A 12,857-nucleotide genomic window follows, 5' to 3' on the forward strand; every position below is an offset into this window, starting at 1 on the left:
AACTACTGGTGTGTGTCCTCTATGTGCAACAAATATGAGAGGGGTAGAATACTAGAATTTGAGGGGCCAAGTGTCTTGCTTAGTCTTGGATCATGTTCTAATAGCAACTAGACAACAACTGTATAGTAAAAGTCACTTTAATTGTATGATAAACTGGCAAGAATCATCTTTTAACATTTTAAAACAGAAAAAATGGTGCAAGACAAGTTCAAGTGTATGCATTTCTTCCGGTTCCAACGGTTCCAGGGACCAGACCAGATCTACATCAATAACCTACCACTAAGATCAGATCCGGACCAATAAGCTATTGGGCGGGTCAGTTCCGGTTCCTAGGGGGATGGTTTTGGCCCGATTACCGGTTCCGGTCCAAAATTGACACCCCTAGATCTAGGCCTCTACTCGAAGATCAACCCGAACACATCGTCCGCCTTCTTGGTTTGTTGATTACACATGTTCTCAAGCCAAAATCTCTACTTCTCACCTGGTCAGTCATCCTTCTTCATCACTCTACCACATGTATCTCTTAGCCTCTCTCAAATTCATTTCTAACCACAAATTTTTCCATTGTCATCGAGTTTTACTTGCCTCCATCGGTATTAATCATGAACCCACGGCATTCTCATTTGCCATAAAATATGTCACTGGAGAGATGATATGGCCGCAAAAATACAAGCACTAGAAGCCAATAACATATGGATAGTCATTCCCTTACCCCCCCCCCCCCCTATAAGCATGCCATTGGGTGTAAGTAGGTCTATAAAATCAAGGGTAAAGTACACGTACCCAATATTCCTTGTACCCCCAAAGCGACTCAGTATTCCACGTATCACCCCTGCTTTACACCCCAAATGCCAGATAGGTCCAATCTGTTAAATACCACCGTTAGATGCCAAAATTTTGACCATTTTACCCTTTGCTCTATTTTCTTAAATCTAAAAAGACTTAATCACCCTCACTTATTTGTTGCCCTAAGCTAATTGAAAATGACCATTTTACCTTTTGTTTTATTTTTATAAATGGCAAGACCTAATTGTCCTCATTTATGTATTATCCTAACCTAATTTGAAAAGACTATTTTACCCCTAAATATTTGTTCCTAAAAATCCCAAAATGCCCTCATCTTCCCCAAATCATCATCTTCTTTTACATACCCACCACCACCACCACCACCGCCACCCACCATTAACACCATCACCAAAGCCAATACTACCACCACCACCCACCATTGCCGTAGCCACCACCACCACCCACCATTGCCGCAGCCACCACCACCACCCACCATTCCAGACATCAAATCCTGATTTGCGGGTAAGAAAACACACTTTTTTTTTTTTTTATTTTTTATTTGTAGGTGCAGCAAAGTAGCACCACCTCTGTTCACTTAGTTCTTTCCTTGTCAATGCATTTAACTTAATTTTCAGTCTACAACCAACACTATCTTCTAAAGTAACAATACTAATCTGTTACACCTGTAAACAAATTCTCATAGTGTTACAGTAGGAAACAAATTCTTCTCTTTACTCTGTTTTTCTCCCAATTTCAATTTTTCTTTTTCACATTGTTTCCCTTTCTCACTTTTGGAGTTTGGTCTTTGAATAAAGGGAAGTAGAGAGGTTAGGACAGAGAAAGAGAGAGAGAGAGGAGCAGAGCCTTCCACTAAAAACCAGAGATGGAAGTATTAGAAACTCTAGTTTTATCTGGTAACAGAACTTCCAAATCTTTCCATTTTGTGAAAGACTCATAGCAAATCGCAATTTTTTGTTTTCTTCTCTTGATCAATCATTAACTTTTTAGTTGTTTTCTTGCATTGGACATCAAGATTAGTTTAGAAAAGTTGAATTTTAAGTATATAAGTTTCATCCTTGGGTTAGGGTTTCATCGAATTGGTTGATAAGAGAAACCTGTACAGAAATTGATTTGTTTCCAGAGAAGCTCATCCTTGTTCCTGGAGCAGAATCGGCTGCTGTCCAGAAGAAGTACTCACTCCCTTGTGACCCCTGAAGAAACCACTGTCGTGAAGCTCATCCTTGTTCCTGGCAGTGATCTGTCGACTCAACCAGGCACTGCCAAAGACCTGGGCAACTCTCCGACGCTCAGTTTGCCCTCCCGTGGAAGATCCAGAACCAGAACCCGTCGGAAAAACCATCGGTCAAAAGTTCCCCAACTTTCGACTTCTCCTATAATTGGTTTGTCCGCTAGACAAAACCAAACCTCTGTTTTGTCCCTTGGGAGAAATTGTTTTGCAGCTTTAGCCTCTTGCTCTGTCGTTGATGCTGACCCATCAGTCTCTCTCGTTTCTCCTTTTGATCGATGTACCTCGATCGATCGTGACCTGTGTGCAAACCTAGCTGTCGATCTCGATAATGGGGCCTCTGCGATAAGATCGCCTTCTCAAGTGGTCGATCTTCCCCTTCCCCATAGTCTGAAACTTGTCTGCAGTCTCGAGACCTCTGTCTTAATGGTGGGTGGCGGTGGCGGTGGTGGGTATGTAAAAGAAGATGATGATTTGGGGAAGATGAGGGCATTTTGAGGTTTTTAGGAACAAATATTTAGGGGTAAAATAGTCTTTTCAAATTAGGTTAGGGTAATACATAAATGAGGGTAATTAAGTCTTTTCATTTATAAAAATAAAACAAAGGGTAAAATGGTCATTTTCAATTAGTTTAGGGCAACAAATAAGTGAGGGTAATTAAGTCTTTTTGGATTTAAGAAAATGGAGCAAAGGGTAAAATGGTCAAAATTTTGACATCTAACGGTGGTATTTAACGGATTGGACCTATCTGGCATTTGGGGTGTAAAGCAGGGGTGGTATGTGGAATATTGAAGGGTGGTACGTGAAATATTGAGCCGCTTAGGGGGTTACAAGGAATATTGGGTGCATTATAGCGGGATACGTGTACTTTACCCTAAAATCAAATACCACGTTGATGGGAGCATTGAGTGCTACAAAGCTCTACTGGGAATAACCCCATCCACTCGTCAATCTGTTACATGATGTTGCAACTTCCTTGGGAACAACCCCATATCTTGGCGCACAAGGAAACATACCATGATATCACATTCCTCTATTGAGGCGGAATACCTAGCCATGGCTACCACCACTTTCCAGCTCATTTGACTTAAAAAAATTATTTGTGACTTAGGCATTTCCCATCCTTGGTATATTCATCTCTACTGTGATAATTAGGACATATTGCCTCTAACACAGTCTTCCACAAAGCATACCAAGCACATAGAGTTGGACTGTCTTGTTGTTAGAGAAAAATTGCAAATAACAAGCTGACATATTCACTAAACCTCCCAAAAAGGAACAATTTTAATATCTCCAAACAAGTCTAGTGTTCTTGACTTACACCAGCACGTTTTTAGCCTTAATTAATATAGTGGTGAAGCAGTCGGCTGTTAACTGACTGGTCGTAGGTTCAAATCCTACTTGGGGAGAATTATAGTTATCGCTTTTCTGACCTAGCGACCCCTGTCCTTCTCCTGTCTTTCTAAACTAGCAGAATCGTGGGACATCAAAAGTGGGAAGTTTCTTGTTGTGTTCCAAATTGGCACAAGCTCTCGTATAGGTGAACTTGGTTCGTTCAATTCTTATGGAGTGAAGAAAACTTCTAACCTACAACCAGAGGTAGCGAAGCCAGCGAAGAAAGCTGGAGTGCGCTAGCGTGCCCCTACTAGGTTTGGGATTTTCTCACTTGTTGTTTTCGCTTGTGATCTACGACCATCCTAACGATGGTTAGGGGCAAAGCAACCTAACGCGTTGCGGCCCTTTCGGGCGCCTTCACTTGCTCCTCCACTTGCTGGGTCTTGGACCGTCATTTGTTTGAGCGCCCCAGCAATAAAAGGCCTTCCGCTATATAAAGACGATCTGTATCTCAACCTAAAGAAGCAAGGGCCTGACTATATTACTCATGCCATGCAATAATAAAATAAAAACAATCTTCTAAAATTGCCCAAAAAATCTGTTATAAACCATGATGGGAAAAATAGGAAGAAAGGGGCTCCACCCACGGTGAATGGGATTGGAAAGGTATTTTGGAATATGAGGGGTTTGTGAAACTTAAGATGATTGGTGAACCTTCCTCTCTTTTGTTTTTTTAATACGTTTCTATTGTTTTTTTTGGTAAAATTTTCAATCGATTTTTTATTCCAACAATCCCCTTTGAACTCACAGGCTATAGATCTGTTTTCATATTTCTTTTAAGGGGTAATAGGAGCTTTCATCTCTACTCCTACAATTGGGGTGCATTTTCATCGGATTTCACAATTTTTAAAACAGTTAAATGAGGTTTGAGTAATGTTGAAAGTTTGTTTTATTTGTTTTATTTTATTCTTCTTCCGTGAGTATTAACCAAATTTGAGGATTTGGTAATTTTTTTTACAATAGAAAATAGTGGATGTGAAACAAATTTAAAACCTACTTATCTTATAAATTCTGTTATTATCCAATGGATCTAAGAAATTTTCCCTTCCACAAACATTATTTATATCAAGTCTTGACTTCTTTAATGCCTATTGGCATTATTTCTAAAATCCCATCCAACCACCATAACCTGTGGATTAAGAAATTGTCGCGTACCCATATACGAATTAGGAGGCCAGTTTTCCTAAAGCCGAGGTATTTGAACCTCCAACAAGTAGAAAGGGACTAATAATAAAATAAGGAAGATTCTGATCTAATTTCTGAAACCATCGTTTAAGTGAGACTGCATGCTTTACATCAAAAGTCTTTTTGACCAAGTCAGGTCAGAACGAAGAGGCATCAAGGTTTTGTTAACCAAATTACGGTCAGAATAGGATGGTTCGAATTGATTAACTAATTCCTGAAAAAAAGTTACGGACCTAGACATCCAAAGGAGCGAAAAGATAAACCAGAATTAAAGTAAATATCTGAAACAAATATCCACAATTCAGGAGGGCAAACTCCACCAGAGCCTGAAGAGTACTAACACAAGCAGAAAACATTAGCATAACTACACCATAAAATACTGATTACTGAACGAACGGCGTTATCCAACGAACATATCTGTCAAAACAAGGGGGAAAAAAAAACCTTATTTATCCAAATCCTTCACACGAAGGGACTACCAATTAAGTACCAACACCATTCACAGAGAACACATCAAAGAGATTCAGAGACCACCACGAAGACGGAGGACAAGGTGAAGGGTAGATTCCTTCTGAATGTTATAATCGGCAAGGGTTCTCCCATCCTCAAGCTGTTTCCCAGCGAAGATGAGACGCTGCTGGTCAGGAGGGATACCCTCTTTGTCCTGAATTTTCGCCTTCACATTATCGATCGTATCAGAGCTCTCGACTTCCAGAGTAATGGTCTTTCCAGTCAGGGTCTTCACGAATATCTGCATCCCACCACGCAGACGCAGCACCAAATGCAGAGTCGACTCCTTTTGGATGTTATAATCCGCTAGGGTCCTTCCATCTTCAAGCTGCTTCCCAGCAAAGATCAACCTCTGCTGGTCCGGTGGGATCCCCTCCTTGTCCTGAATCTTGGCTTTCACGTTATCTATGGTGTCCGAACTCTCAACCTCCAGGGTTATGGTCTTGCCGGTAAGAGTCTTCACGAAGATTTGCATGCCACCTCTCAACCGAAGCACCAAGTGGAGGGTAGACTCCTTCTGGATGTTATAGTCTGCGAGGGTACGCCCATCCTCTAGCTGCTTGCCAGCGAAGATCAAACGCTGCTGGTCTGGGGGGATACCTTCCTTGTCCTGAATCTTGGCTTTAACGTTGTCGATGGTGTCGGAGCTCTCAACCTCAAGGGTAATTGTCTTGCCAGTTAAGGTCTTGACGAAGATCTGCATTCCACCCCTCAGCCTGAGAACAAGATGGAGAGTTGACTCCTTCTGAATATTGTAGTCTGCAAGGGTTCGGCCTTCCTCAAGCTGCTTTCCGGCAAAGATCAGACGCTGCTGGTCTGGGGGGATTCCCTCCTTGTCCTGGATCTTCGCCTTCACGTTATCAATGGTGTCGGAGCTCTCGACCTCAAGGGTGATGGTCTTCCCAGTGAGAGTCTTAACGAAGATCTGCATGCCTCCCCTGAGCCTAAGGACGAGGTGGAGTGTAGACTCCTTTTGTATGTTGTAGTCGGCGAGGGTACGGCCGTCCTCGAGCTGCTTTCCAGCGAAGATCAAACGTTGCTGATCCGGGGGTATTCCCTCTTTATCCTGGATCTTAGCCTTAACATTGTCGATGGTATCGGAGCTTTCGACCTCAAGGGTGATGGTCTTACCGGTGAGTGTCTTGACGAAAATCTGCATCTGTAACCAGAAACCAAGAACGTTTTTCAGATTGAACAAACATCGTTGAAAATTAGTCAAGTTAGATTTCGCAATCAAAAGATGAAGCTATGCGCAAGTTGCGGATTAAAAGCAAGAGCATAATCCTAAACGACAACAGAGTAACAATATCGCATAAAGCAATCGAATGATACACAAACGAAACCTTATAGTAATCCTAATGGATCAAAACAATTTCTCATGAGCTTACATCCTACAAAATAGCAACATTATTTACAGAATACAAACGGCTAAAATCTGAAAAATACACAATATTACAGGTCGAGGTCTCACTAACCCTAAATTTCCCAAGCCACGAATGAATAATATGTCCCGAACCCAATCAGGCAAACAAGAAGGGATATTTCATCAATTACAAAGCAGACATCGATTGCGGAAGAAACGATATATCAAACGGAAGAATTAAAACTATAATGAATTTAGGGAAAACCAATATAACATTGGCGAAATAATTAGATGAAATCTGAAAACAAACTGACAAACACATCGAGAAAGAAAATCAATATATCTAGATCTGAATCGAAGATGATATTGAGAGAAAATCAATATATCAAGATCTGAATAGAAGTTGAAACTACAAACAAAAGAGAAGGAATGCTGCTTTCATACCTTAACCTTGAAAGGAGACTTCGAAGCTTTTCCAAACACGAAAGGATAATCTTAAGAATCGAATGAAGAGGGATAGAACCAGAGGGTTCTTTATATAGGACAGGGAAACGTGGAGAATGCCGAAACGAATCCAATTAAATGACGACACGGCAAATATGAGCTGGCACGCACTAACCTACACTCCAAGAAAAGTAGCTATCAATCCTACCATCTTAAAAATAGATTTTAATTTATGAGATTGCTGCCTAGTTTCGTGACTGTGCAGTAGCGTGGGAGCCCATGAGACTGGACCTGGGATCAATATGTGTGTGAGTTTTTTATTTGGGGCAATGCTTTTTTCTTAGGAGAGCCCATGGGGGTGCACACTGCGCCGAGGCACATGGGACAGGATCGCTGATCATTTTGGCCATTCAGGGGGTGGGGCGGTCATTTTGCCCACCCCCATGTGGTTAGGCGCATCTTGCATTTCTAGTGTAGATTCTTAGGAGGTGGGGTGGTAATTTTGTAATCTCATGTGTCATGCACAGAGACCGCGTGATCAACAATATTTTTTCCCCTTCAATTTATTAAATTATAGAAGAGGGTTTTCTGAGCAAACAGTGTAGAGGAGTGGACCAATGATCTGCAACAAAATAGCATAGCACATTAAAGGGCAACAAGGTCATTTCTTGTAAGTAGCAGAGAGGTACAAAGGTGATATCCTACCTAAGCAGCTCAGAATCCTTTCACCTTAAATTATTCATTTAGGCTATGTTTGGTTGCAAGGGGGGAATTGAAGGGAAGGTAAGTGAAATATTCCAAATAAAAAACTTTTGTAATGATTACCCCATGTGATTGGATAAATTACTTAAATTTTTTTATCATGTTTAGCAATGATGCATTTTACATGTAAAATTTATTTTACTTTTTAAACCAAAGGGAATTGGATGCAAAGTAAAGTGAAATTTAATAACCAAATATAGAATGATTTGGACTCAGTGATATAGTCACATGGGGTAAAAATTACAAAAATTTTTTTTTTAGTTTTAAAATTTCCACTTCCTTTCCCTTTAATTCCCCTTGCAACCAAACGGAACCTTAGGGCTGCTTTGATATGATTTCTATTTCAATTTTAGGGGGTCATAAATTGAAATTGAGGTATTTGATATGCTTTATTCACCTTATTTATGAGAAACTAAAACCAAGTGAAATTCAAATTGAAATTGTGAAATAGGTGAAGACCTGTTTCAATTTCAAAATTGAAATTGTTTTCTATCAATTTTGCGCTCCTCTAATTAACACGTGGTGAACAACAACTAAAGGCATGGTTACACTCCTCATTTTACCTCTAATAACACTCTACTACTATGTGAGAGAGAGTTTCGACTGTGAAACACAATGGAGGTGGAAGGTCTCTCTCTCTCTCTCTCTAATTGTTGCCACCAGGGTTAGAGGGAAAAAGATCCTGGAGACCCAAAAGGCTGTTATTTTTTTTGCTCAAAATCTTCCCCTCTTTAGATTAACCCCATTTGATTGTTGGGAGTGAAGGGGCCTCTGTTACTAAGCAATTGGAGTCTTATTTCCGTGAAAGTACATGACTTACTAAATGTACAAGATCTTTCTATGCCTTCGGGAACATGGATCTTACTCCATTAGCTAGATAATCAGCCTGTACAAGTATTGTTAGTGTCACACCCCCATCCCAATTCAAGGTTATTGTGATGGAACTACCCCTATATTCCGCCCTAAACCCCAGGATCGACACTTTGTAGTGTCATGGTCACCATTCAAGAATCAATAAGATCAAGAATTAATTCCAGAGTAGCAGCAGAAGAATAAGGAATAATAATAACATATAAGAGTTCTAAATGTGGTATCATATATATATAAAACTAGCAATTGATCTCAGATGTCCACAACATCAACATGTACCATGTACCACATAGACAATATAAGATTATATTGGAAAGTTGCAAGGTTAAGCCAACATTAGTTACAGTCATCCACAAAGTACTCTCAAGATAAAATAAAAGTAATATCCATAATCTCTAGGACACCGACCCGCTCTACTGTGCTTCGTAAGCACACGCCTCGTAGGCACAATCAGGACCGTGCTCCTCCTAGGGTTGACCACCCCAAGCCTCATAGCCTTCTCCATAGCAACATGTCGAATCAACCTCAACTGGATCCGTCGCTCCTATATCTATATCTAAAAAAAAACAAAGGTTCCCGAGGGATGAGCTTCTACAAGCCCAGCGAGTGAACCAAACCATACACAGCCATAGAATAATAGATACAATGATAATGCATGCTAAAATATGCTCATCACATATGATGTATGAATGTTTTTGTAGATTTTCCCCCTAATGGTGAAATTCTAAGTCTGGTCAAGTACTACTATAACACGAACAACATCGTCGGCAACAGTGTCATAAATCAGATGACATTCCGACAATATCAACCCCATGTTACAGTGGGAGCCTGCGAAATTGGACCCCCTCACCAGGTTATCCGCAAACCCTCGATACAATGTGCAGCCCAAGCCACAGTCGATGCCTAGACTTCACGATGGGTTACCCCAAAAACATGGTTGGAACCCATGGTCTTGTTCGACACCTAAGCCCCTGTCATTAAGGATCGTAGTTGTTACATCCGCACCCCAAATATCCCCTTATACCCCGGGGCAATCCAGACCTTACCCAAAGGGTAATGCCTTATGGCCATGGTCAACATTGATGGCCTTGAACTGGTAATACCATAAAAAGAACTCCCTCGAAGTTTTGAAAGTGTGGGCCGAAGCCCCGCCATTTTCCTTGAAGTTTGGGCCATGACAGCAGCACCGGAGTCACGAACGGACTCACCCGAACTAAATCTGCTCGAGGATCCGTCCGTACTGTCATCAGTCTTTTTGGGTTATTTTTCTGTGGGACCCACATACCCGTGTCCTAGACACCCTAATGGAACCCTTGGATCCTGTGGACCCCTACCCCTACCATTTATTGGTCAAGTGGGGCCCACAAAGCTTAACTTAGGGAGATAATGGATTTTTATAATCTAACTAAAACCAAACAAGACCTAAGGGCCAATAGGTCTAAGTGAGGCTTGGACCCAACCCAAACAGACCCTACTTAACCAAATGGACCTAAGGGCCATGACTTAGACCAAACATGGCCTAATGCCTAACCCAAAATCCATTTAAAGCCTAAGGACTAAACTGCATTCTAAGACCCCTAACCAAATACACCCTAAGGACCTTCTAACCCCTTAAGGATAAGAGAATTCCCTTTATTCCCTTATCTCTCCCCCCTCCCAAACAAATCATGGAGGAGAAGAGATAAGAGAAGGAGGAGGAGGAAGGAAAGGGAAGACGTAAAGGTGGAAGAGGAATGAGAGGGGAAGGGAAGAAGATGGGAGCTATGCCAAAATGGCTGGCTGCCCCACATCTCCTCCTCTTGCTGACCGGACAAAGAAGGAAGAAGAAGGTGAAGGAGAAGAGATGGAAAGGAAGGGAGGAGGCCAAGGGGGCTCACCTAGCCTTGGACACCATTCCTCCATTGGAGGATTTCACCAAGGTAAGCTCCCCAAACCTAGCTCTCCCCCATTTCCATTCCTTGAGCTTGGATTGACCTAGAGTTCCATTTGGGACTCAAGGTGGAACTCGGTCCTTAGATGGAGCTCTAATGGAGCTGACCTAGGACTGGTTTGGATCTCTTGATGCTGCATTTGTAGCCATGGCTGTTGAATCCTTGGTTTGAACATGAAACCCAACCCTTGGACCCCAATTGAGACCAATCCCTGTGGACCTTGGATCCATGAGGCTAAGCCTAGGTTCTAGTGACCCTAGAGAGGCTTAGACACCCCCTTCATGACCCTGAGGTGCTGGTGAGCTCCAAGCTTCAAGCTGGAGCTGCAGCTCTTTGAAATCTCGGAAGAGATTGCTGGCAGATGAACGACCGGATCCATCTATCGTGGTACCGCCCATCAGTCCACCCAGTGTAAACCCTGTAAAATGGCTTGAGCGGATGAAGGCACAAATTCACTCTGCTTGCCTCCGCCTGGGGCCTGTTGCTCTTGGGTCTGTCTCAGGAATCGAACGGATGCAGGGGCAGACCCAAGAAGCACATCTGCCCATGGATCCGCTCCCTTTTATGATTGTCTCAAGTGTCGAGCGGATCAAGGACTGGATTCAACTAAGAAGTTCCGTTCGTGGGTCCGCTCGCTCTGATTTTACCCTTTGGCCTGGACGGAGTCAGGGGAGGATTCACCTCTGCTGAGACCGCCCGTGAGTCCGCTGGTGCTGTCTTGGTTGAAACCTGATTCTAACCTTGAGGGCCTAGCATGGGACCCTTCTATACCTATTTTAATGATTTCTTTTGTATGTTTAGGCTGGTGCACCGGTGAAATTCATGTGAACCATGTCGAATAACACCCGATGCCCAGGGAGATTCATACCAATCATGCCGGGCTACACCCGTGTTAGGTGAGTGGGTTCTGGGTGACTTTGTTAGGTTTGAATATTATATAATTGTCAATACTAAGCATGTTATGGTATATTTATAAGCATGGTGTGCATTGCATTTTATTCAATTGTGAACTGTTGAGAATGTGATATACTGCTCACCATTGTATTGAGCTACGGTGTCAGGTGTGCCGGTACCAGAACCCCAATTTATTTAAATTATGAAAACTGCTATATGTCATCATGATCTGTATGTGCTGCGTCATGCTGGTACCCGGGTACTAGATGGAATGGGATGTTGATGCACCTGGAATACCTCTCGGGACGATAGGACTTGCATATAGTATATCTGCGGCTAAAATGCTTGTTCCCTTATGCTACGACCCTTGCCAATAGGGGTTTATGTGTTGGATAGTCTGAGCACCTGCGACTTGTGGAGGTGGGAGAGGCCAGGGTATGAGTAGTGATGGTTATCGAGGTTTGCCACTGGGTGGTCATGATGGCTTCTACCGGCGCAGGTCCCATCGTGATAATTGAGGTCTCACTGGGACAATAGGATAAGTGACCCTCAATGTTTCTTGAGTTATTACAGTAGCATATACTTGACCGATAGAATTGTGTGCTAGGTGGAAAATGAATCTAACATTATCATGCATCATTCTGCTTGATATTGATTGTGTGATGTTTGCGCATTCCCCTTTGCTCCCTCACTAGCTAGTGTAGCTAACCCCGTTGTACAACCAATTTTTAGTTTATATGCAGATAACCTCTTGACGAGCGCCGTTGGATGTGAATCAAGTGGAGTTGTTGATCGATGCTTGGATGTAGATGTACACCCAAGAGTAGTGCCCTTGGGGCAATTGTTTATTATTTAACTTTTGTATTCATTCACAATCATGTATAAACTGTATGTTTAATTATTAGGAGAGATTGAAAGATTATGAATATTGATATTGTACTATGTGTTATCATTAGAGAACCGATGCTCTATAATTTCACATAGTTTAATTTAATTTTGCTTCCGCTAACTTTGAAATTGGAACGATTTATTCCTTTTGGTACGTTCCTTTCTGTCGTCATAATATGAGGACAGGATGGACTGTGGTTCGGGACACTGCATCTGTGATCCTGGTAGGTGTTGGGATGATGTGTAATTGTCCCAGTCATACCCTATGTGGCAAAATATCTTACGTCGAAATAGGGACGTGACAGTAGTACTGGGTAAGTTATATCCTAACCAGCAAACAACTACTGAAATGCATATATATATATATATATATATATATATATATATATATATATATATTTGTGCACAGGTGTAGCCTAGAGGTCGAGTCCATATAGTGCCAGGTGGCTCCGCTATCCTCTCGTCCCCCTAGCTTACACCTACACAAGGCCACAGTCCGGCGGGTGTGATACCGATATACCAGTCGGCCGGTCACCACCTGAGTCCAATCCATCGATTACATCACACACAAATTTCCACATTT

General features: G+C 42.0%; 1 protein-coding gene across 14 annotated transcripts in view; it reads right to left on the reverse strand.

Annotated features, from left to right (window-relative positions):
* Positions 1–12,857, reverse strand: part of LOC122652749 (polyubiquitin) — a 50,627-nt gene that overhangs the window by 7,411 nt on the left and 30,359 nt on the right. For 3 of the 14 annotated variants that reach the window (XM_043846577.1, XM_043846578.1, XM_043846579.1), the window contains one exon: positions 5,089–6,233. In XM_043846577.1, coding sequence (XP_043702512.1) covers positions 5,136–6,233 — 1,098 coding nt within the window. In that variant the 3' untranslated portion in view covers positions 5,089–5,135. Of the gene's footprint in view, positions 1–5,088; positions 6,284–6,826; positions 6,850–6,935; positions 6,978–8,274; positions 8,280–11,408; positions 11,415–12,857 lie in introns of those variants that run through there. The other 11 variants (XM_043846585.1, XM_043846582.1, XM_043846584.1 and 8 more) reach the window with 11 other exon arrangements.

This window comes from Telopea speciosissima, chromosome 2 (genome assembly GCF_018873765.1).
Source record: "Telopea speciosissima isolate NSW1024214 ecotype Mountain lineage chromosome 2, Tspe_v1, whole genome shotgun sequence".
Lineage (NCBI taxonomy): Eukaryota > Viridiplantae > Streptophyta > Magnoliopsida > Proteales > Proteaceae > Telopea > Telopea speciosissima.